Source organism: Homalodisca vitripennis, chromosome X (assembly GCF_021130785.1).
Source record: "Homalodisca vitripennis isolate AUS2020 chromosome X, UT_GWSS_2.1, whole genome shotgun sequence".
Taxonomy (NCBI): domain Eukaryota; kingdom Metazoa; phylum Arthropoda; class Insecta; order Hemiptera; family Cicadellidae; genus Homalodisca; species Homalodisca vitripennis.
Window position 1 is genome coordinate 151,095,095 of NC_060215.1, and position 24,924 is coordinate 151,120,018.

Below are 24,924 nucleotides of genomic sequence, written 5' to 3' on the forward strand. Positions count from 1 at the left end.
AAAATAGTATGAGGAACATCAAAGTTAGCGATTGGAACTGTAGTGAACACATAGTGAAAGTCGTACATTCAAAGGCCGGATATAAAACAAAACTTGTATAATAATAGCTCTATTCTTTACTTACCGTTTTTTACTGTTTAAGTTGTTTTTTTAAAAAGGGAATGATATATTATTATTTTTAATTTAATATTTTGATTAATAATAAAGTGTTTTTTTAACTTCTTAAAAAAACGGTTCATTTTCACTTCAAAATTTAAAATAAACATGTCTTGTCCGGTAACTTGTTACAACTCTTCTCTTGTCCAAATAGTTTTGCCAAATTACTAATCAAACGTAGCTTTAGCAGTGCAGTCTTAAAAATAAATACCATGTATTTATGAACAATCGTTACCAATTGTCACTCATTTCAAAGGCAACCAAGTAATTAAACTATTAAAAGTTTACGTGAACGGACAAGAGATCATTTAGTACAGTTAAATACTTAAACTAACTTTCTTGGATTTGTTTTATCCAATGACGTACCACAAAGGGAAGATTTCCTTCCTTTAGGGTACTACCTCAAAAAATTAAGAAACCATGCAGTACGCTGCGTTGCTATAGAAACGTTTCTCAAGATTGTACTTTCTCACTATAACCGTGTAAAATGTAGCAGGCGTGTGGACAATTTTATCGCCGTCTATAAATGACGGGTCTTGTACAAGTTGCAGTTACTGACGCGATAAACCTGCCATAATACGACGCCATAACACTTACCGTACATCACAATGAGACACATCTCCGCGATTTGCTTCTCATTTCAACATTGTTCTGAGATGCTGAAGTAATGAGGAATTGTGTGCACCATTGAAACGTTGTATTAACATCAAACATGGCACTAAAACAGTAGTTTGTGTCTTTCATTTAAAGTAATTTATTACTTTTTGGAGATACACAAAGCACCTTATCTAAAACTGTTGTATTCGACTATTAGTTACAGTTGATTTATCTCTTTTAATTTCCCCATGGTACTTCTTTCTTGATTATATTGTTCAGTACGTTACATCTTCCGTTGAGCATTTATTTAGCTTGATTTGATAAGCATCTTTAATATTTTTAATTGATTATGTGTATATTATTTATTACTGCTATTTGTTCTTTGTACTGTTACGTTTTTCAGAATTTACGAGTTCACAATAATAGTTGGGCTGGGCTATTCATTTTGCCACTTCGATCCACTATTGATCTTTCAAAATATAGATGAAATTTATATGCGTATTTAGAAACTTTGTTAGTTATCTTTACACTAACTTGTAGTAAATGGCGCGAAGCTTTGAGTTCTAAGTCCGGGGGAAATTTCATAGGCCCCATACTAGACTATCCATTTTAATAGAAAGCCAAACCATGGAGACCAACAATTTCTATTGTTGAGGGGTCAGAATACAACGGTTTTGTGTAAATTAATACCTGGTAAAAAGCGCAGCTTATTTAAGTCAAGTAAGTGTATTTTACTTGAATATTCGATTCAAGTAATAAGTGCATGTCGTATTCAATGTACCCTATAAAACATCGGGGTACATTTCTTCCATAATTTTTAACCGAAGACATGATGTTCGATTTTAATACACTTGTTAAACTTCAACGCAGAAAGTACGTAGTGTCTAGGTTTAGTATTCCTGAGCATGTTATTTGATTGTATTAGTTACACGAGTATTAGGTTCATTGCACAATTTGAACATTTTCTTTATCGTTTCGAAATACTATGCCCTGAACAGTTTGGGTTCAGGAAACATAAATCAAATATCGATGTTATATCAGATCTCGTTTACAATTTTGTCGATGGCCTGGAAATGAGAGAACATGTGCTAAGCATATTTTCCGACCTTTCCAAAGCTTTTGACTGTGTGCATCATGCGACTGTTGCACCAGTTGTGGACATGTGCTATTCAGGGTTTGCCGCATAGTTGGCTCTCATATTATCTTACAGACAGAGAGCAATGCGTACAGATTGCGAATGCACTGTCAGGCACAGTGAAAATGCCCCATGGTGTCCCTCAGGGATCAATACTGGAGCCAGTCATTTTCCTCAATTATGGCAACAGGTTGAATTCTGCAATCCAGAATGGAAAAATGCTGCAATATTCTGATGACACGACTCTCTCTTTATTGGAATAAAAAAAACACGATATTGAGGTGAAGTCGTTAATTGAGCCAAATTCACGCATTGAGCATTTTCAAAAATAATTTGAAAACAAACAGTTCAAAATCAAACGTGATGAATTTATGCCCTAGGCAACTAGAGCAAGAGTAACTACCCGCGATGATGGTGGATGAGGTTCGCTTTGAAAAAGGTGAATCACCAAAGTTTTTTTGTATACGCCTCGATCAAGGGTTGATTCCTTGACCATGACGAAAGCGTCTGCTCAAAAGGTTGCTTCCAAGACTTCTGTCCTAAGCAAACTTGCAAACTGGTATTTTATGGATGTATTGAAAACGGCCTATTATTATTTGACTCATCCATATTTATCTTACGGTTTGATATTATGGGGCAGCTGTTCCAAATACAAATTTGAAAGAGTATTTAGATCACAAAAGAAAGCTGTCAAAACTCTTTTAAAATTGAATTCCGAAGAGTCGTACAAAGATGCCTTCAGGTAGCTTGAAGTGTTAAATTTACCATGTCTCTATATCCTCGAGCCCACCCTATATTGTCGTTTCAAATTTGGATTGGTGCAAGGCAGGGACGTCCATCAATACGAGACGAGAGGCAATTGGCAGGAGACTAATCAATACGCTCCCTGAGAGTATTAAATAATCCCAAACACTTCAAATCTCAATTAAAAAACCTCCTGCTGTCAAAGGTGTTTACTCCGTTGAAGAGTTCATGGTGGGATGCTGGGAAGAAAATATTTGAATATTATAATTGGTAGTGAACTTGAAATCGCAGTTCTGATATCGAAAGCGATGTCAAGAGCCTTATTGTTGGAGTTTTAATTAGTATTATAGTCATATTTATAGTAGTATTTACGCATACTATGCAGTTGTATAATTGTTTATGCAATCAAGGATATTATTATTATTCATACGGACGCGTTGTGCTGAGGTCCGGCGGTTGTTTAAGTTAGTACTGAGGTCCACCGCTAGAGCTGTGCCACGTTAACTTTGATTGTTACCGTTCAATATTTACTGACTGAGTCTCTCACTCAACAGATTCCGGTCCGAACTCTCATTTTGTCCGTGCCCTCAATTTATAGCATTGAGTGAGTTATAGCATCTCTTACGTAACTAATACAATTAAAGGTTAGGTTACAGTTTCCAAATTAATGGGATTACTGAAAATAAAGTTTGCATCCACGCAGTACGTAGATCTACTTCATGTCATCGTCTACTAGAAACCATCATCAGAATCAGTAGTCTAAATGAACGAAATCCTTGAATAACTGAAAGAACAAAGCACAGTGCGATCAATATTGAAGGCAGTGAAGACTTACATGTGTTGATTGATAGGCCTGTTATCTTCATGGTGGGATACAAATGGATACATTGCTGTTCTAGATAGGAGATAGTCTAAAACCCTGGAAAAGAACGTGGAAATTCACATAATTTCTATGATTTCCACCCTCTTTTCTTTGTAGATTATGTAACCTAAAGTAGCTGTGAACAAATGGCATACTGAGTACAGCTACTTCGGACCAATCTTTTTGCTTTTTCAAATAAGGGTTTAGTTCTGTAAGGTTGCTGATCTACGTTTGTCCTGAATGCGTATTGCTTGTTACTGCAACATGCACTACATTTGTTATTTTAACTAAGATTTACTGTTATTATTCTTAATTAACATGTTTATGTTTTATAGCCCAATACATATTTCTAACTAGCATTGGTATAGCAACTAGCATTGTTAATGTGTCAAACGTACTTATTGAATTGTTAAAAAATTATTTATTTACTCTTTTATAGCAATTACGTTTATTTTTATTCGTGTAAACCCATGAATATTTTATTACCTTATAGCTATTTATAACTGCACACAAATATTTATGTTAGTCACAAATATTTATTTCACTCCTACAATGTTTTGTCAAATCATTTTTGTTTGTTGGATAAGCCTTTTAAGTGTTTCATCTGACGTTGCAAGCTCATATGTTATTTATTACCGTTAGAGCTATTCATTTATATTCAAACCAGGAACAGTACAAAATGTTATTTCAGTATTTAAGTTTGTTCGTTGTCTACTGCATTAGCAAAGTTTTGCAAAACGGCATTTGCCGTATAAATAACTAGATTTAAGTTTTATGAACTATACAGTGGTGTATTGTAATAACTTTTGGGTATGTTCAGTAAATCAGATGAAGGGGGGGGGGTTCAATTCGACGAGAGTACGAAAACCTTTTATTGTCCCTAGTTGGAATTTATATCTTTTTACAGATTATTTGTTGCATCAATAACTGTTTCATTAACTTTTCATAATGCTTTACGGTACCAATTGGCATATTCAGAAAGCTATTTAGTTTTTACAACTGTTATTTTGAAAATGTCGGTTTGTTACTGAAAATATTGTATCACAGCCACGCAACTGTTGTAACTGTTGTATTGATAATATATTACATTGTGTTTGGAGTCTTTCTTTGCTATACAGGTGTTTTTCTAAAATCTTATTAATTTTGTTTCTATCCGTTACGGAATCCAAAAAGCATTCAATGCATCAGTTCACGCGCTTGCGAATGTGTGCTTCTCGAGCTACAGGAATTTGTAAAACGAAGTCAATTCATAGCAGCAGAAACTGTAATGTGTATGACTGTTGCAAAGTTTAAACCATTAATTATTTCTGTTCTTTTTGCCTTTTGACAAAAATATGTTAATGATTATTATTTTCCATTAACATTTTCATAATAACCAACATCGGTGTCGTCCAGAAGGGTTCATTTTTGGCTGGTTTATACCTTTCAGTTGAACCTACACTGGGTACAGCAAAAACCGATGTGTCAGTTAGTCTGGGCAACCTTATAGATGTCCAGAAGCGGCACACCTCTAAATGCATTGTCGAGATATTGTGATGCAAGGGCAGATCGATAGAAATAATACATTTTATCAAGATTATTTTAGCGACTACGTGTTCAAAACAAATTCTACAATACATGGTACCATAAGAGTTATACGTGGTACACAATTTTCTGTCCATGTGTCAACAATTTTTATGGATTGCTTGTATTCACTATCGGGTCTGAAATTATAAACAACTGATGTATGATGTATGTTTCATGTGTGATTCTTTTCATGTTTCCGGGATTACTTGTATAGATTACGTTTTACGGTTGGAACTACAAGCCATTGTTATAAACGTAAAGTCAGATCAACTCCGTGATTGCGACCTTTCTTGTATAAGCCTCCGTCGTGAATGAAACTAACAACCCCGTTCAAAATTAAAGGTATGATCTTTCTCATGTTTGCAGGATTACTTGTATAGATTACTTTGTATGGTTGGATCTACAAGCCATTGTTATAAACGTAAAGTCAGATCAACTCCGTGATTGCGACCTTTCTTGTATAAGCCTCCGTCGTGAATGAAACTAACAACCCCGTTCAAAATTAAAGGTATGATCTTTCTCATGTTTGCAGGATTACTTGTATAGATTACTTTGTATGGTTGGATCTACAAGCCATTGTTATAAACGTAAACTCAGATCAACTCCGTGATTGCGACCTTTCTTGTATAAGCCTCCGTCGTGAATGAAACTAACAACCCAGTTGAAAATTAAAAGTATGATCTTTCTCATGTTTGCAGGATTACTTGTATAGATTACTTTGTATGGTTGGATCTACAAGCCATTGTTATAAACGTAAAGTCAGATCAACTCCGTGATTGCGACCTTTCTTGTATAAGCCTCCGTCGTGAATGAAACTAACAACCCCGTTCAAAATTAAAGGTATGATCTTTCTCATGTTTGCGGGATTACTTGTATACGCCCCCACCGTATCTGCAAACTAAACTACTCTTATAAATATAGAATGTATTATCTTAAAAAGCTTACATACATTTGTGGCAGGTATAGCAAATTGTTTTAAATTATAGTTTGATCAACTTGAACTAGACTAATAGGGAATGTTCATCTCTTTGCACTTTCCAGGTGAATGTATCGCGGACGACTGTGCGCCCTTGGAGTTCTGCTAGGAGTTTACCTCGCAGGTGTTTTGCTGTTGTCATCAGTCAATCTTCAGGATCAATACAAGGTTAGATTTAGTCTCAGTGTTGCCATTCTTTTACACCAATCACTAGTGAAAGAACAAACACCAATGTTATTGTTTCGATCATGAAGACGCTGGTCAAAAGTTAAAATAAACTTAAGTATAATTTCGAGAAAAATCTAAACATGCCTAATGCCTGGACACCTACCTAAAACACCACCATAAGCGCTCATGATATAACAAATTAAAAAGAAATTTAAATTTTAGCATTAAAGGATTTAAGCGTTTAAACTACGTATTATTATATACAGAATGTTCCATAAAAGTGTTCCAATACTTTTGGATTTTGTCCTACACATAAAAAGGACCAAAATGTTCATATGAAGGTAACCGTTAGTTTTTTACATAGAGACATGTGCTTTTATATCTTATCGTATCAAAAAAAATTATATCTTTTGAACCAGTTAAGATAAAGTTATAAAAATTGAGAACTATACTAACCTTTGGTAGAGCTTCTTGAAAATAAAATATTAACAAAAACCTTTCGTTTTAAAATGGCAGATCTTTAAATTATTCCATCAAAACAACTCAAAACCGACTAACTTCCGCCATTTTCAAACGGGTAAAAGGATTTTGTTAGTACTTTGTTTTCAAAAAGGTCTACCGAAGGTTAATACAATTCTCAAGTTTCATAAATTAATCTTAACTGGTTAAAAAATACATAATGTTTTTGGTAAAAAAAACAAACACACACACAGACAGATAGACGGAAAACTAACGGTTTTAGGACATACCTTCATACGAACTTTTTTGCTCTTTTTTATCTGTATAAAAAAATCACAAAGTATTGAAACACATTTACTAAATACTATAAAAATACTTTGTAAAAACATTATTGTAAAATTGATGTTTTATAAGGTTATAAAGTAAAATAATTAAAAAGCTAATTTCTTTAAACTACAGAAAATAACTGATTATAAAGTACAAGTAACTTCTTAAAATGATAAATTACTTTTTCTAGATAAACAGAGATCTTTGTTAATACTCAATAAAGAACTGAATATATATGTTTTCATTAGCCGCAATGTGGAAACAACTTATATAAGTGGCATTGCTAACGTAAAATGTACATAGAATCGCCAATAATTTCTTTAACAAAACATACAAAGAGTGGATTTACGTATGTGCTTAATGGTCTCTACTATGATTATTTCATAGTATGCAGGGCCTTGATTTATGTCGGCAATCCTATAGGTCACAACATACCAGTGATGTGTACAATAAACACAGTTACGAAGAAAATTACTTTTATCGTATCTTTTACTACTAAACTTTTGTAGGTCTCCTTAATAATCTGTATGTTTGTAGGCATTTACTTTACATAGAGTGTTAAACCAGTTGTCAAAATGGTGTAGACTACCTAAAATGCTGGTCATTTTATTTGTGATGATGCGTATTTTACAATATTCGTATAACATAAACAGCATTGTTTGTATAATTGGATTAGCTATGTATTTATTATTTAACATCATTTTACAGGAACCGTTACTTTGTAATAACGTAAACGATGGACTTTCGATTTGAGTTAAAGACGTTGTTTGTGACCGTTGCACTTTTTGTAAGTAATGTAAAAATTTTACAGTACCGATTCTCCCCTCATTCTGTTTGATAAGATCCTCACATAGGCCAATGGCACATGAGGACGGGTAGCATAAGGGTTAAAAGGGTTTGATCTCTGTTTAAATAGTTCCATTTAGTTTCATTCTATGCTTTCAGTTTTCATAAACGTTTTACCTGAGGTTTAACTGTATAGGAATTTATTTGATTAGACATTAAATTTTAATTGATATTAACATTAGTTTTTGATTATTTCATTAAACAATAATTCATCATTAAATTAAGTTATTTTACATAATAATTGCTAAATATATGTAACACAGTTTTTAAGTACCACATGGGCTGCAGCGATTATGTATCCGCTACGGTACAGTACAATCCCATGTAGCTTTAGAGAAATTAGTTGTAACATTGTCTTTTAAAGAGATTAGACACTACATTCATATACAGATTGTGTGAACAGTCTTTTTACATAGTGTTTTGTATATTGCACTGCCAATACTGCCAATCATTTGAATAGTTGAAGAGTTCTAATTCATTTGATTATTCTAGTAATAGTCTCATGTTTACGTTTGAATATTAGGTATTTCTTCTTGCTGATTAATCAGTATAGCACTTTTGATATTTTTTGTAATATTTGCATCATTCTCTTATCTTTAGTTTACCGCAAAATAGCGCGTAGCTTAACCTTTTATGTGGCAATAGATTTTAGCGTTATATGACATACATTATCATAGACTATTTCACTATCAAAGGTGATAGCTGAGGGGGGCGGTGGATATCTCTTGGGGAGAGGGAGAAACGCTGTCGTTATAGCCCATGGGTGGGTGAATTTCAAATCCGCCTCTGGATATGCATGCTTACCGCACTCTCGAAGAACTTTTGGGAACTTTGTTGCAAGTACCACGCTTTACTTTGTTTTGCCTTTCAATGATTTCGCCAGTGGTAAAGTTCTGCTGACAGTCTGTTGCGGTTCTCTGTCTTTGAACCTTCCGATGTGTCTTCCATAACGGCATACAACTGTTTCAAAATATTTATCAACTGGAGAACGTTATTTTTTTGCTACTGACGCCGGGAAAAATTAATTCCAAGTTAAGAAGAACCATGACTTCTGCAGTGAACCTCTCTTCCGGATCTTCAATTATATTATCAAGCAGAGGAATGTAAACAGCACACAGGAATGTAACACTATTCCACAGATTCCACTTGATGGTTATCACGCTTGGATTGACGCAATATATTCTAGGACTTCTCCACGCCTGAATTATTAGACGTGTTTGTAGCGTTTGTTGAAAGGACAACACAGACTAGCAAATAGTCTAAATTTTCAGTTATAAAGAGAATAAGTAATATTTTAAAGATATTCTATATCGCAAAAACTCAGTTAGTATACATTATACGTTAATACATTGCCAGGTTATAAAATATTCATATTTGCCGATAACTTTCATTATATTGGCTTTACTGGCGGCCATCTTGGTTGTAGTCCCATAAAAACAATGTTAAACTCTAAACACTTTTATACTCTTACTTTTAATTTATAATTACGGGACACATATAATTTTAAAGATATGATTAATATGCTACCAAATGTATTTAGATGTTTCTATATTTTTATTGGATATGTAGTAAATGAATCTTGGCCTTTTAAATATATACACTTCACAAGAAAACTAAAAAGCCTTTGTAATCGCATTAATAATATCTTTGAAACAAGGCATCTTTTATAAGTCTACGAACAAACACAAGTGCCTAAATGAATTTGAAGTTTATCATTGTTCCTAAACACCCACGATTGTTTTATTCAGCCAGCTCTTAAGTTTGAGTGAGTCATATTTGTTGTTTGTCCATGTCTCCGGAACTACATGCCCTAGTAACAGCACACTGTCAGGCATAACGGTATTGATTCAGTTCCAAACGGTGTTTGAAAGCCATGAAATAACGCCATAAATGCTGGTTAAAGAGTATTTCATCACCCTCTCCGGAAATACCGGAGACTCTGTCCTAGCGACAGCACATTGTCAGGCATGACGGTATTGATTCAGTTCCAAACGGTGTTTGAAAGCCATGAAATAACGCTATAAATGCTGGTTAAAGAGTATTTCATCACCCTCTCCGGAAATACCGGACACTCTGTCCTAGCGACAGCATATTGTCAGGCATAACGGTATTGATTCAGTTCCAAACGGTGTTTGAAAGCCATGAAATAACGCCATAAATGCTGATTAAAGAGTATTTCATCACCCTCTCCGGAAATACCGGAGACTCTGTCCTAGCGACAGCACATTGTCAGGCATAACGGTATTGATTCAGTTCCAAACGGTGTTTGAAAGCCATGAAATAACGCTATAAATGCTGGTTAAAGAGTATTTCATCACCCTCTCCGGAAATACCGGACACTCTGTCCTAGCGACAGCATATTGTCAGGCATAACGGTATTGATTCAGTTCCAAACGGTGTTTGAAAGCCATGAAATAACGCCATAAATGCTGATTAAAGAGTATTTCATCACCCTCTCCGGAAATACCGGACACTCTGTCCTAGCGACAGCATTTGTCTGGCAAAATAGCAAGACAACATTGTTGCAGTCCCCATGGGTTTTGTAAGCTATGAAATAATACAAGTAATTAAGGGCGTTTGGTGAGTAATTTTTTACTTAATTTTGGTGTGACCCCCGCTTTAATGACATGGTGCTCATTTATTTTTCTAACTTTTTTCTACACAAAAGTTATTATTAATTTTTTTATTACTTCTACCAATTCTTCAAAATTTAACCATTATTCAGATAGTGCAATTAACAGTTCAAGTCAGACATCTTGTAGTAGGTAGTAATCTATTTCGTATGCCATGATTCCTTGCACGTTGATGTAACATTAGGAACTTGTATGATATTGAATGCTGCTTGTTTTTAGGCATTAATAAACATCGTTAGACATATTCAGACAGCATATTTAGGATTTCATACCGCAACATTAATGGCAATCAGTCATACAGTGTAAGTTAGTTTCAGAAAAGGTTGGGCTGGCTATGCATTTTCAGATTTTATGTGTGATTCTAAGCTGAAGAAACTATTTTTTCCGATTTCCACTTCGTTTAGCTGCTAGCCGCCATTTTGAATGTTTTTATTAATAATTTTGTATCTCAAAAAACAACTGATAACTCTCAACTATGACTTGTTTAGCGCTCCCGACTTGTGCAATCTTTTATCTTTAAAGTAGTTATGCTTGCTTATGCGTTAATGGATTTCGAGGGAAAAAGTGCCGTTGGAATTATTGTTATAAACATTGCAAAATAGTTGGTATCTTTTAAAATTTGTATAATCTTTGTAAAACAACTGATACCCATCAAAGGACAAAATTGCAAGCGTAACTTTAAAGTGTTTGTGCGCGCTTATGCCTTGACGGATTCCGCTGAAACAAGTACCGTTGGAGTTGTAATAATATTATCCAAATAGTTGGTATCTAGTACATTGTTTATAACTAAGCTGGTTTTTTCGTTATTTGACTTTAAACAATTTAACAAACGCCATTTTGTTAATATTACAGAAAATAACACAATTATTCTTTATTTTCCTCTTACCTATTCAAATCTATGTGCCAGATTTGATTACTTTAGCTTTACTAGGTTTAGAGATAAAAAATTGTCAATAAAGAAACACAAACTGGCGGCTAGAGGCTAAACGAAGTAGAAATTGGAAAGAATTTATTCTTTATTTTCAGCTTAGAATTACACACAGAATTTGAAAATTTATATATATATATATATATATACAATTTTACATTAGAATGGACATTTTGAAAAATGCAGTAATTTATGGTATAATTTAAAAGCTTATGACATAAAGAATCGACAAAATTTCTATTTTGATTTTGATTCATATCACTAGAGTGGCACTTAAAACAAAAGAAAATATTATCTACACTTTAGTCCCCCATTTTGAAATGAATATAGATAATTACATATTATATTTACCAAAATGTTTAGGATGCAGAGACCTTTAAAATGGTTTACAACGTGATATAACATTTGTTTGCATTTGAAAGTTTTGAGATTCGAACATTAGACCATCTATTTTTGGAACATTCTGTTTTTTTAGAGTGTAAATGATTTTAAATAGATTCTTTTGAGTTGATTGATAGTGGGGAGTCCGTTTAAACTAAACCTCGCCAATTAGCCGTTTGATTACTAGACATTTGCGGCAGGTGGTATTAAACACCCTGCATTTATTTTTGTGATATACATGTACACACGACACAAACACCTACCTTACGTTGTATATTAATGACAGTAAGGTAAATCTATCAGATGATTTAGCGTATGATTTAAACTATAAATACGTGAAGTTTTCACTGACTGGTAGTGGGTAAGCAAGTAGATAAATAACAGCGACTATAAGTTATATGTTATAATTGCATTTGATTTCAATGAAAAAAATAAAAAATAAATATTCACTCTTTGAGAAGTACGTGAAAAATCAAAAAAAGAGTAAAGACGTCTTTTGAAAAAATGTGAAAATGAGTAAAGATCTCATGTAGTATCTTTTGTAATAGGTGTGCAAAAGCACACTTTATATGCATAATAAACTATTTTTGCTTTTAAGAAGTCTTTTGAATTTATATAGACAATTTACTCTATAGCCTAAGTTTCCTAATAGACTTGTAACCTCGGGCTCGCAAAGTGCGTCAGAGTAGGGGGTCTTACTTGAAAATGCTGTCAAATTAGTTAGTGCACTCACTTCAAATCCTCCATTTTCCCTCTTCTACTAGTTTTCACGTGTGAAACTCCCACTTTTCAACACCCAAGTAAAAGACAAATAACAAAGGATAAGTCTTACGAGGCGATTTCCTATGCAAAGTTGTCTAATCAAGGACAAGAGCTGTACAGGATCTGTTTTGAGCTTGAGTGACCATATAACTATGCAATAGTGACAATTTCATCATATATAACAGGCTTATGCAGGGACTGTTAGTTTTGCACATTGAGGACAGATTTTTATTCCTAACTACCTAATCAGTCGAAACCATTTCTTGTTTTCAAAATCTCTTTAACCGTTTTGAATGCAACGGTAACAAATTTTTACCGCCAACGGTAAATGTGAGAAATTTCTCCCACCAGTCGTGTAAGCGAGGAATGCCATGGTGACTACTTTAGGATCCTTTGTTCATATTCCTCGGTATTTTTATGTTACGACGCAATGAAGTGTATTTCCAATAAACAGCCTTTAGTATTCTGTGGTGTTTGGAAAAAATCCAATATCATGAATCTAAAAAAGAATAAACTATGTCCATCAAACGCTAACGTCAGCTGAGTAGCGCGGCAGACGACGAGTTCAGAACGGCGCGATTATGGATTGTAATGCCTTGTTTGTTTGTAAACATTTTTGCTTGATGGGTTCTAATGTAATTATTAAGTTATGTGATCAAATCAAATCAAAACTTGATTTCATTTAGTGAGTTATTTAGCGATGATAGTAATGCCAGTCCATGGCATAAGCCACCACAAAATTTAAATGCAGGTCAGTCCTCGGAGTGTCTTTGATGTTTAAAGACCTAGGCTTAGTACAGTACATCAAGAATGCAGGTTAGGCCTAGACCTAACAGAAGTAGAGTAATTGATAGGAGTGTATTAGCCAGAAACTCTGAATCGGATGATAGCACTGAAGGGCCTACTGACAGTGATATTTGGTTTAGTATAAACAATGAGAGTCTCAGCAACTTCACTCATGATTTTTCTTTTGTTGAATCTCCTGGACTTAGACATTGCCGACTTGTTGACCCTAAGCCTATTTACACTATTTTTACAGAAACACTTTTGACTATGTTTGTGATTGAAAGCAACAGGCACGCTAACCAGACAATATTTCACCTGGTAATCACAGGCAAGGCTTGTCCCCTGAACATTTTAGAAATGGAAGCCTTTATTGCCTTAAAAGCACATGGGTGGGATTGACCCTTTTGACATTATGCTGTGTATTCTTATCTTGACGAAAGATGACCCGTGAAGTACTGGAAGAAAATAATTTTTAATATGTTTGCAAGAATGGTAGTAAATTTCTACATTGTATGCAAGGAAAATTGTGTCCAAAACGACAGGAAACCTCTTTCTAGATATCAGTACATTGTGCAAATAATTGAAAGCATTTCTGATGAATGGGTAGCACAGCAAGGTAATACCGTAAACGTAGAGAGTGAAAAAAAGGAAAATTGGCGTAGAAAAATTTCCCGGGAAACAAGAAAAGACTTCTTTTGTATGTACAAAGAGGGGGCCAGATATCAAAACAGGAAGAGATCAAGAATGATTTGCACCAACTGTGGGAAAGGCTGATAAACATTTACGCCTATATAAGTTATGATTTTGAACTATAATTTAATTCTTAGTTCTTCAGCATCCGAAATCCTGTATGTGGTAAGTAAATTTGATAAATTTTCATTTTAATACACAGTAATTTATACGACATGTGGCTATGTATATTCTTTCCAAACTGTTGTGGTCTAAAAAATATGTTTTACCCCGGACTTGAACATAACAACTTTGAAATTTTGCACATTTGCTAATTGTAATATTCCTTTTAAAAAATTGGATTTCCATGGTATTTTCTTTTATTTGTAAAAACGGCAATAAATCTCAAAAATAAAAAAAGGAACTTTTTGGTATATGACAATTTATTAATGAATAGAGCTCAGTCAAAACCAAGTATTTTGATAAACGGCATGCTAAGTTTCTTAGTTCTGAGCATCAGAAATCCTGAATATGATGAGTAAATTTTATAAAGTTTCATTTAGACTACACACTAATGTATATGATGTATATTGCTATGTGTATTTTTTACAAACTGTTTTGGTCTACGAAACTTTTTTACCCCGGTTTTGAATTTATAATGTATATCTAGTATTTTGATCTACAGCAAGATGTTTTTTTTTTTTAAATAATCCCATACAAAAAATGTTTTACTAAGTTGCTACACAGATGGGATTTCTGGCTCTGGCATTTTTAAATTTACACTTAATTATAACATTTGTGGCAAAAAGTTCTATAACACAGTACCAAGTTCCATGGTCTTTGCACCCAAAGGGTTAAAAGCAAATGAGTTATTTATCATTGTACTTACAATTACAGTACTTTGTACAAAAGAATAAAATTGCATTAAATGAAAATCTTTTTATATAAAAAAAGTTTTACACAAACAGTAATTTACAAAATAACCCAAACAACTGTTTAAAACAGACAAGGATAGCAAATCCCGTATAAGACTTTTTCATACATTAAAAATAAGTAATAAACATAGTAACATTACATTGGTAGGTGTAGTTTGTTCTTTAAAGAAGGCTTTATCACACAAGGGCATATATGAAGAACATATTTTAATTATAGGTTTATATGTTGAAAAGTTTTCCTAGAAATAAGGTGTCTCCACTCTGTATATCAGCTATGATAATGTTACCTAATAATAATTTGTGTAAATTTAGAACTTTAATTTACGAAGCTTCCTAAAAATATCACATATTTCATATTATATGAACTTACCCGATTATGTTTAGAGATACAGCAATAAGGAGCATTTCTATAGAGTTAAGTCTTTATATAGAATGCTTTAAAAATCATACTTTATCCATAATTATTACAATGTAGATACCAGGGATTTTGTAAATAATTCTTATGCGTTACTTCCTCTCTCTCTCATGCATATCCATCTGTAGGAGGGTAAAGACCCCAATGTTTTACCCGCAACAAAAACCAAAAATCAAATTGTGTCAGCCTTTAGTGCATGCTCAACGAGTACACTGTAGTGCCTGACCAGAATGTCATCGTTAATATTACATGGATCAGTAATAAAATTGATTTACATCAAACAAAACCAATTTTCAATCTTCTAAAACTCACGAGTGGGTAATAAGTGTACGAGGAATACTCATATGGTAGTTATCCAAACATGAGACGGCGATCTGATCACATAACACACGCCACAGTCTCTGGGGAAGTTAGCAACCGATAATTGCAATTTCATGACAACTTTCAAACCTCATGAGGAAGTAGTTGGTTCCATTGAGACCCACAACAATCTCTGGGGTAAAAAGTCACTACTAAATGGGCGTAATCGATTTAATGTTAGTTCTAGTTTCATAATGTAGTGGTCTGACTTCTTTGTATCTGTATAAATATTCTGGGATATGTAGGAATAATATGAGATCACTGTAAAGATCAAATCAAATACAAAATTTCTTTATTACATGAACATTGAGTACAGTAATATACAGGAGCGCCATTAGGGTAGGGCGCGGTTGGGCGACCACCCAGGGGCACCAGTAGCCTTTTTTCGTATGTAATTGGATTGCAGTTAGGGTGCGCCGAAGAATTCTCGCCCAGGGCGCTAGTAGTGCTAAATCCAGCACTGTTAATATAGTCATACAAAAATATAATTCTTTTAAACAGTTAGGTGTTAGCTGTGTCCACGATCTCTCCCAGACTGTAGAATGGTTTCTTGACGAGGAAGACTGGAAGCGATTTCTTCAGTGCATTACCTGTTAGTGGTTGAAGGTCTTCTGGCAGTCGATTTCAGAGTTTTCTTCTCCCATAGGATGATTTTTTTTAAGGCAGTACAGTGGCAGGGTAGGACATATCTTGAAGCGTATAAAGTGTTCTAGTCATGAACATTGTTGTAAGTGTCAAATTGAGTCTGTTGACATATAGATCTGCTTCATATACTTGAAGTGCTGGGATGGTTCAATAAGCTTCTCTGCAACTTTGTCGAGGCTTGAGATTGGCAAACGATCTGATTGCCTTTTTTGTAGTATAAGCACTCTTTTCAAGTCTGTAGAGCTGTCCCAGATGATTAGACCATATCAAGGTCATAATAAGCAGATTTTGTAGATCCTTGAAATTTTAGACACCTCATGACATACATACCTGTGCATATTTTGTTACAAACTGTGTTCATGTGGTCAGTCCATGGCAGTGTTTTATCAATTGTTAAACCCAGAAATTGTGTTTTATTGACATCGAAATGTCTCGAATGTTTATGGGTATTTCATTTTTCCTGCTGAAATGTACTTGCGTTGTTTTTTTAGGATTTATTGCCAGGTCATTCAATGTACTGTACTTGATGGCTCATTGGAGAGAAGTCAATGAGTGAAGGAATAGTTCTTCCGATGTGTCATTTTTTATGTAAAGTGTAATGTCATCTGCATACAAAATGATAGTTTTCAAACTTCATGAAGTTGATGATTGAGTGCATTTACTTATACTAAGATCTTTGTGGTGGTTATTGGCTAAGCACCATTACCACAGGGATATCCCTCTAGGAAAATATCTATATTAGAATGATCCTTATCATCTGTTAATAATTATGGTAATAGCTTGCCCATCTAAATGGGTTCTCCATTATGGTAGTCATCCAAACTTCATGAAGGGGATGATTGACTCCATCAACATCCGCAACAATCTCTAGATTTGGATAGTGAACAGACAGATTAACTTCAAACTAGGTTCTAACTTCATTAGGCACCAGTCAACTCCATCAACATCCGCAACAATCTCTAGATTTGGATAGTGAACAGACAGATTAACTTCAAACTAGGTTCTAACTTCATTAGGCACCAGTCAACTCCATCAACATCCGCAACAATCTCTAGATTTGGATAGTGAACAGACAGATTAACTTCAAACTAGGTTCTAACTTCATTAGGCACCAGTCAACTCCATTGAAAACCACAGCAATCGTGCAAAGTGGTTGTTAATACTCTATTGTAATTTGGAATGGCACACTCCACCTTCAAAGTTTAGTTTTCCTCCATAAGGATAACTGGGTGACCAATTGTATTCAAATCAGCTATGTTTATTCTGTAAAATACAGATAAGTGACAACCAAATAAATCAGTATCAAGTCATTAGCAATAAAAAACAGCTCTTCTTTCAACGATTTACAGGTAAACAAAAACACATACATTATTACCACCATTGTAACCACTATACTATTTTTAACATTTATGAAATAAAGGATGAATCTTTGTTTTTGTTCCAAGGTTTTCTATAACTAAAATGAATAACCAATTATTTTATAATTAATAACCGTGTTTCATGCCAATGATTATAAAACAATATAAAAGATAACAGACTGAGAACATTAGTTTGTATGCATTTCCTATTGTGCAATAAAACACAGAGATTACAACTGTTATATAGTGGTCATATAATCGTACACACAAGAGGAAATTCTGAAAGTAATTACCAAGGTTTAATTAATAATATGATTACATGCTGCTTTTGTGACACACCATTTCAGTTTTGAATAGAATCTAATGGATTGATATACTGCATGCTACTATGATAGAAAATTAAGATAACCTTTGTATTTTACAAATGAGTTATCAGAGTTTTAAGTACAGGAAATTATTCATTAGCAAAAAACTTTCAGTAAAATATAAGAAATTATAACATGTCTTTACAATGGGAAGTGTCTTCAAGTTCACCTCAGAATAGGAATAATTCAAAATGTTGATGACTTATAACATTACATTATATAACATAACATTTATAACATAAAATGAAATTTGCTGCAATCCCCAATTTACTTTTAGAACACAGAAGAGGCAACAAAGCGTTGTTCAAGAAAGGAAAACTAATCACTTTACTTTCAAAAATTTATATCAAGCAACTGAAAGTAATTAATGTGTTTGATAAAGTTCATAGAATTTGGTATTTCAATTTCAAACCAAAATCAAAAGTTCAATTCGAGCACTGGGTCCATTAGTAGCTCTTAGTATTCAACAGGTAACCGTTTGACTCCATTAATGCTCATAAGAAAATCGGGGTTGGGTACTGACTAAAATAGTGCAATTGATGATAGTTTTTAAATTTTGTGAGATAACAATTTGATTCTATCAACATCTCTCGAATTGGTAGTGCCTGTACAGGTGCATACTAATGGTAGTTATCAGAACTTCATGAGGCATCAGAGATTGATTTCATTAACACACAAGAATCTCTGAGGTACATAGTGACTAGACAGTTGCACTTAGCACTTTGATAATAGTTTTCTATCTTCATGAGGAAGCAGTTTGACTACATTGATGGTTGCTATACAACCTTCATTAGTAACAGTTTCACATCATCGGCACATGCTGAAATCATTGGATCTGGTGCAACATTTATTAAATCAGTTTTATGTCATCAAGACAACTTTAATGATACCAAGGTAGAGGTTGAGTGGTAGAAAAGACTTTGTAGTCCTATTTTTGCCTCTTAATACATTTTTTTAAATATATTTGGAGTAGGTATTGGTTTATAGTTTATAACAAGAAATACAGATACATATATTCAATTTTAAATGGAATGGTTGAACATCTATAAAGTATTGGAGTTGAAGTGGTGGGTTTTATTAACTGCATTTAATACAAACATGCTAAATCCAAAATACAGAATGAATGTGTCTAAATAGTTGCAAACGATTTTCAGAGTCCGTAAACTGTGTCTAGTTTTAGTTTCAATAAGTACATTTTAGTGTTAATTTGCTATCATCTGATTTGTCTGTAAGGATCAAAATGGTGCCGTATCTTCTAGTAGACAACAAGCCATAGAGTTGACTGGCGGGGGTGTGAGTACTCGGAGAGCCAACTTGAACTGGTGTCGACCCTTACACTTCATTCCAGAAGCTGAATCTCGGCCCGTCATCGCCTTGGCGTCGTTCCCTGGCAGTGGAAATACCTGGCTGCGCTACCTGCTACAACAAGCCACAGGTAGGCAATGTACGCCATGGCAGAAACCTAACGTAAACAGGTTTACTGTCTGATGTGTGGCGGTCAGCATAATAGAAAAGTTCCCGCCACGACAAACTGGTGCGCTTGGCAAATATAGTGTGGAAGGCCAGCGGTCCGATTGCCCAACAGCTGATAAGTTTCTCTCTCCCCGCAGTGTTCTTGCAGAGTTCTGACATTGACCAGTCGAGTGAATTTTAGTTCCAAAAGACCAACCCACTGCCCTTCTAAATCTAAGTATCATTATAAATACACAAGACTATATTATTTTCTCACAATATGCCCCAGTTAAGATGTATTAAATTAATTTTTATTTAGGAGAACTTGGGTTCTGGGGGAAGGGCAGGTGGCTATATTTATTACATACAGAGTGGCGCATATGTCAGTTTCCCCATAAATTGGGATATTTTGTTTCGATAGGTTGGTAACAATGTTACGTTGGCAGCAACACAGAGTAAGTTCATTGTTGTCTGTTCCAGTGGCTATTGTAGTGACGCTCTTTGCATCTGTTATTTGTTTGTGTGTGTTTTTAAAATGTTTACAACCCAACAACTAGTTTACATCCTTCAGTTGTGGTGGAAGCATAATAAAAATATTACACTAAATTGAAGAATTTAGTGGTAAATATCCAGTTGTCTCGATACCCACTCGATAGTATATGCAAAAGTTAAATAAGAAATTTGAAAACACAGGAAGCATTTTAAATGCCCCGAAGTGTGGTCGTCCATGATCAATTTGCAGCGAATAAAACCTGCAGTTAGTTACTCAAGCTTTTGTAGCCAGTCCCGGTAAATCGACTCGTAAGGCATCTACTGAACTAAAAATATCAAGAAGAAACGTGCAAAAAATATTAAAGCAATTAATTTAAGCCATACCGTCCATCTTTACTCCAAGCACATCACGAGAATGATTCTGATAGGCGATTGGAATTCTGTGAGACAATAATTATCCGCTCAGAGGCTGATCCAAATTTCTTGCGATCAATTTTGTGGTGTAATGAGGCATGTTTCAAACTAAATGGATACGTTTATTAACATAACTGTGTGTACTGGTCGGATGTAAATCCTCATAACGTAATCCAAGCAGAACTCAATGTGCCTGGTGTGGGGAGGAATTTCGAGTACTGCACTGATTGGTTCTTATTGTCTTCAAGGAAATGTTATCTCAGAAAGTTACTTACGGTTGATGCAAGAAGTAGTAGTTCCCGAGCTCAGAAACAATTCTGTTTTCAATATTAATTCTCTCGTATATCAACAAGACGGTGCTCCAGCACATTTCGGTATCCAAGTTCCAGATATTTTAAATAACACATTTAATGAATGGATTGGTTGCCGTGGTACAATCGATTGGCCTGCGCCCTCGCCAGACCTGACCCCATGTGATTTTTCACTGTGGGGTACTATAAAGGAGACTTCTAAACATATCTTAACCATGAATGGTAATGAAATTAATAATTGTATTATATCTGTACAAGTACAGTTTTAAGGGTAGAGGGGTTAGGATGGCATTGCTTTTATAGGAATCCTAGGTGGTTAGTAGACGAATGCAGACGTATTGTGACCTGTATTCTGTAGTTCAGTTTTAATGATTAGTGTTGTGTATAGTTTTTTATTAAGTGCATGTTTTTAGAGTTAGTGAAGTTGACAAACAACATGGTGGTTGTGATTCCTGACTTAGGCATGCCACAACGATTTAGTATGATTTGTTTATTTTAACCTAGTAATTATTATCTATTAGGTTAGTATTTACCTGAAGAAGAGATCAGATTGCAGATCTCGAAACGTAGTGTTACTGATTTCTTGTTTAACTGAACGATGGCAAATGTCCGGAAAAATCCTGTTTCAATGAAGTATTGTAAAACACCTCATGAGTACGTGTGAGGTTGTACATGTAAAACCTCATTTTATCTTAAGTTATCTCAAATTTAGTTAAAATTTGTATAAAATATTTGGAAAATTTAAAAACTTATATTGGACTATCATTAAAATATGTAGCCTATTCAATATATATATATATATGATAATTTTGTAATTTATGTCTAGAGAAGATTTTCTTTACTAAAATCTCTTTTTGAGGCGAGGAGGTGGTGTATGGAGGATAGAAAAGGTAAAAAATTAGTGTCGACGCAGACGAAGGCTGTGTTTTAAATATTGTATTTTTTATTTAAAATTTTTTTGTAAAGAGTGCCATTCAAAGCAAAACTAGCATATCATATTTTTATATTTAAAATGAAAATGAAAATTTATTTCCGAAAATAAAAACACACATAACTTCTGAACACAATACAACTTACCCTGTCCAGAACTAAATATAGTTTGTTATCGATTATTATAAGTGAAAATAAATTTATATAATATTTTATTTTGTATTTAATAAATTTCACCATAAAATTATTTGGGAGTTCAAACTTGCACACTAGTCTGCACAAACAGAACTGAGAAGAATTGTTGATTTCATTGTCAGAATACTTGTGAATTTATTCTGATTGCATTAAACACAATTCATGCATAAACAACTCAGAAAAAAAATCCAGTCTTAAGGAAAATGAGCACATAGTATATGTATTAAAGTTCTAATTTTGGCCAATTTCCATATGTGTGAGGGAGGCCTAGTTTGAATTGTGAAAAACAAAATATACTTGCATATGTAGTAATTAAGCAATTTATCTACAAACAGCTATGCTGAGAGTATCAGCTAAGAGAGATCATAGTTGAATATTTTAGTAACCAATGAATAGATAAATTTAGTTGTGAATCACCCTATGTATTGGAATATTTAAATATGGAAAAAAATGTTAATTGAGTGAACTAAATAAATTAAAAACCCTGATCAAATGTTTTGGGGTAGCCCTGTTCTTATGGTGATTATGACAAATTTAAGATGTTTAGCATGTGTATGTCAGTTCTAGTGTAGGGATCTCCTTTATGAAAAACGTGAATACAAGTTAGTATAATTTGTTTTAAACTTTTACTCATTGCTATGTATTAAACAGGAAACAATGCCTGTTTAATATTTTATTTCTGCTCCCAACAATCGGTTCAAGTACAGTTTGTTAATACAAGTTTAGTATACATAAATTAATGTATGTTGTCTACTGCCACAGGTGTATACACCGGATCCGTATACAAGGACTATGGTCTATTGAAGAATGGTTTCCCAGCCGAGTCAGTGGTTAACGGAAGTGTGAGTGTCGTGAAAACACATGAGTGGGGCCCCACCAGTCGCAAGAGGTTCCACAGGGCTGTGTTGTTGATCAGAGCTCCAGGCCCCGCCATCCTCGCCGAGTTCAACCGCCAAAGCGGTGGACATGTGGGTTTTGCGTCACCGGAGCGATACCGGAGGAACAAGGGCCGCTGTAAGTGTTCTTTCTTGACCCAGCAGGGATCACTTCTGGCTAGTTTATACCAGTTGAACCTACCACTGGGCACAGTAAATACAATGTGTCACTTAAATCTGGGCAACCTTATGGATGTCTAGGAGCGGCACATCACTAACCGCAAATTTCAAGATTCTGGGGTGCAAGGGTAATGCGATAGGTCTGGTATACTGTGGGAGATGACTGTTGGAGTTGGTTCCCTAAGTATCAGAGGTTCTTGCTAGCCTCAACAAGGGTGTGCTACTCTCTGCCTGCTTTGAGGGAGGGGGTTGGCCTCTCCTTTTTTTTATATGAAAGAATGAAGAAAAAAAATGAATGAATGAAAATGGTTCAAAGCTGGCCTTCCCTTCTTCCAGGGGGACATGACTTTGAGATTAGTGCCCTAATTCTTCCTCTTGAATCTCGATAGGAGGCAGCCTCTACTCCCTAACTTTACCCATCCAGAATATTCTGTCACTCCAGAAACATTGCTAAGGTCCTTATAGGACTAAGTGCAATTTATAAGCTTCTTGTCCTAAGAGAACAAAAAATATTGTTCCTTCACCGGTTAGTTTCATTCACATCCTAGTGTTATGGAAACATTTTGAAAATTTTTTTTTTTTAATTGGTGTGATTGCAAAATAAAGAATGATAGGCCTTTGAAGTAATCATAACTTTGAAAAGAAACTGTACAACCTAATTTTTAACTTACAGCTTCATCCTGTCATCATTTCTTTCCTGAATCATTTTATGAGCTAGCCTTCATTTTTTATCATTTATAATCTCAATAATTCAAAATGTGTAAATGGAGTTTGCACGTAATTTTGACTTTTCTTGACTGCCCCATAAAGGATATTTTTAATTTAGCATATTCCAAGTTTAAAATCTTTAATTAATTTAAATTAACAATCAATATGCCTCATAGGAATTGATGCAAGATATTTTCTTAAATAGATGCTTACAGCGGCCTCTCTGTGCTATATATCCAGAGCTAATGATAAAAACGCGTGTGTAGACTTCCAAGAGGTTAATAATCGTGATCCTATGTAGTTAAGTTATAGTAAAAGTGTTTATATTTGTTTATTTCCAAAATTTATATTGATTTTAATTCATTTTCAAAAACATAATTGTTCTTATATTACAATTTTTTTTAAACCGTTTTTCCACTGTTTTTTGAGTGATACATCTAAAAGTTAAGAAATTTAGAGTTTATTGCGAAAAAAAAATGTTGGTATTTGTGTCACGAGAATATAAGTTAGTTTGTTGAGACGATATCACGTATCAGTTTCGATTCCAGTGGAGACATAGAGCACTCTCTTAAGAGGGAACGTGAGTGAGCTGCTGGCCATGCCTCTGAGGCTTTGCTTAAGAGCTTCACTTATAGGAACTCTTCTCAAATCCATTATTGTGTCACGAGAATATAAGTTAGTTTGTTGAGACGATATCACGTATCAGTTTCGATTCCATTGGAGACATAGAGCACTCTCTTAAGAGGGAACGTGAGTGAGCTGCTGGCCATGCCTCTGAGGCTTCGCTTAATAGAGCTTCACTTATAGGAACTCTTCTCAAATCCATTATTGTGTCACGAGATTGTAATGTCTCAAACAATGGTAACGAATTTTGAAAAATTCGATTGGCTGTTGACTAATGGTTTATAATTTATATTCAGTATATATTACCCCATAAGAAACTGAGCATTGCATTTGAATTATAAAACATTAATATTAACCTTATATTTAATAATTCATCTGCATTAAGATACTAAAAATCTAAGTTTGTACAGTGAAACATTTATTGATTTGAGATAAGTTTCTATTTATAAAGCAGTTTTAAATTTTAGTTCCATGTTAAAAGTAGAGCCTCAGATGCACAACCGGCAGCTAACTAGCACGCCCTCATAGTTATTTTGATTAAGTTATCATGGACATTTGTACGCAACTGTATTGGATAGCTAAAAAATTATCCTTTGGTAAATTATCTCTCTGTTTCTATGCTCTCTATCACAATATTTTCATCTCGACAAAAGAAGTTTAATTACATATA

At 34.2% G+C, this 24,924-nt stretch overlaps 1 protein-coding gene across 5 annotated transcripts in view; it reads left to right on the plus strand.

Annotated features, from left to right (window-relative positions):
• LOC124370022 (WSCD family member GA21586) overlaps positions 1-24,924 on the plus strand; it is a 49,878-nt gene that overhangs the window by 17,221 nt on the left and 7,733 nt on the right. For 3 of the 5 annotated variants that reach the window (XM_046828304.1, XM_046828305.1, XM_046828302.1), the window contains 3 exons: positions 6,102-6,204; positions 19,307-19,508; positions 22,630-22,881. In XM_046828304.1, the coding sequence (XP_046684260.1) occupies positions 6,106-6,204; positions 19,307-19,508; positions 22,630-22,881 (553 nt within the window). In that variant the 5' untranslated portion in view covers positions 6,102-6,105. Of the gene's footprint in view, positions 1-6,101; positions 6,205-13,016; positions 13,292-13,341; positions 14,182-19,306; positions 19,509-22,629; positions 22,882-24,924 lie in introns of those variants that run through there. The other 2 variants (XM_046828307.1, XM_046828306.1) reach the window with 2 other exon arrangements.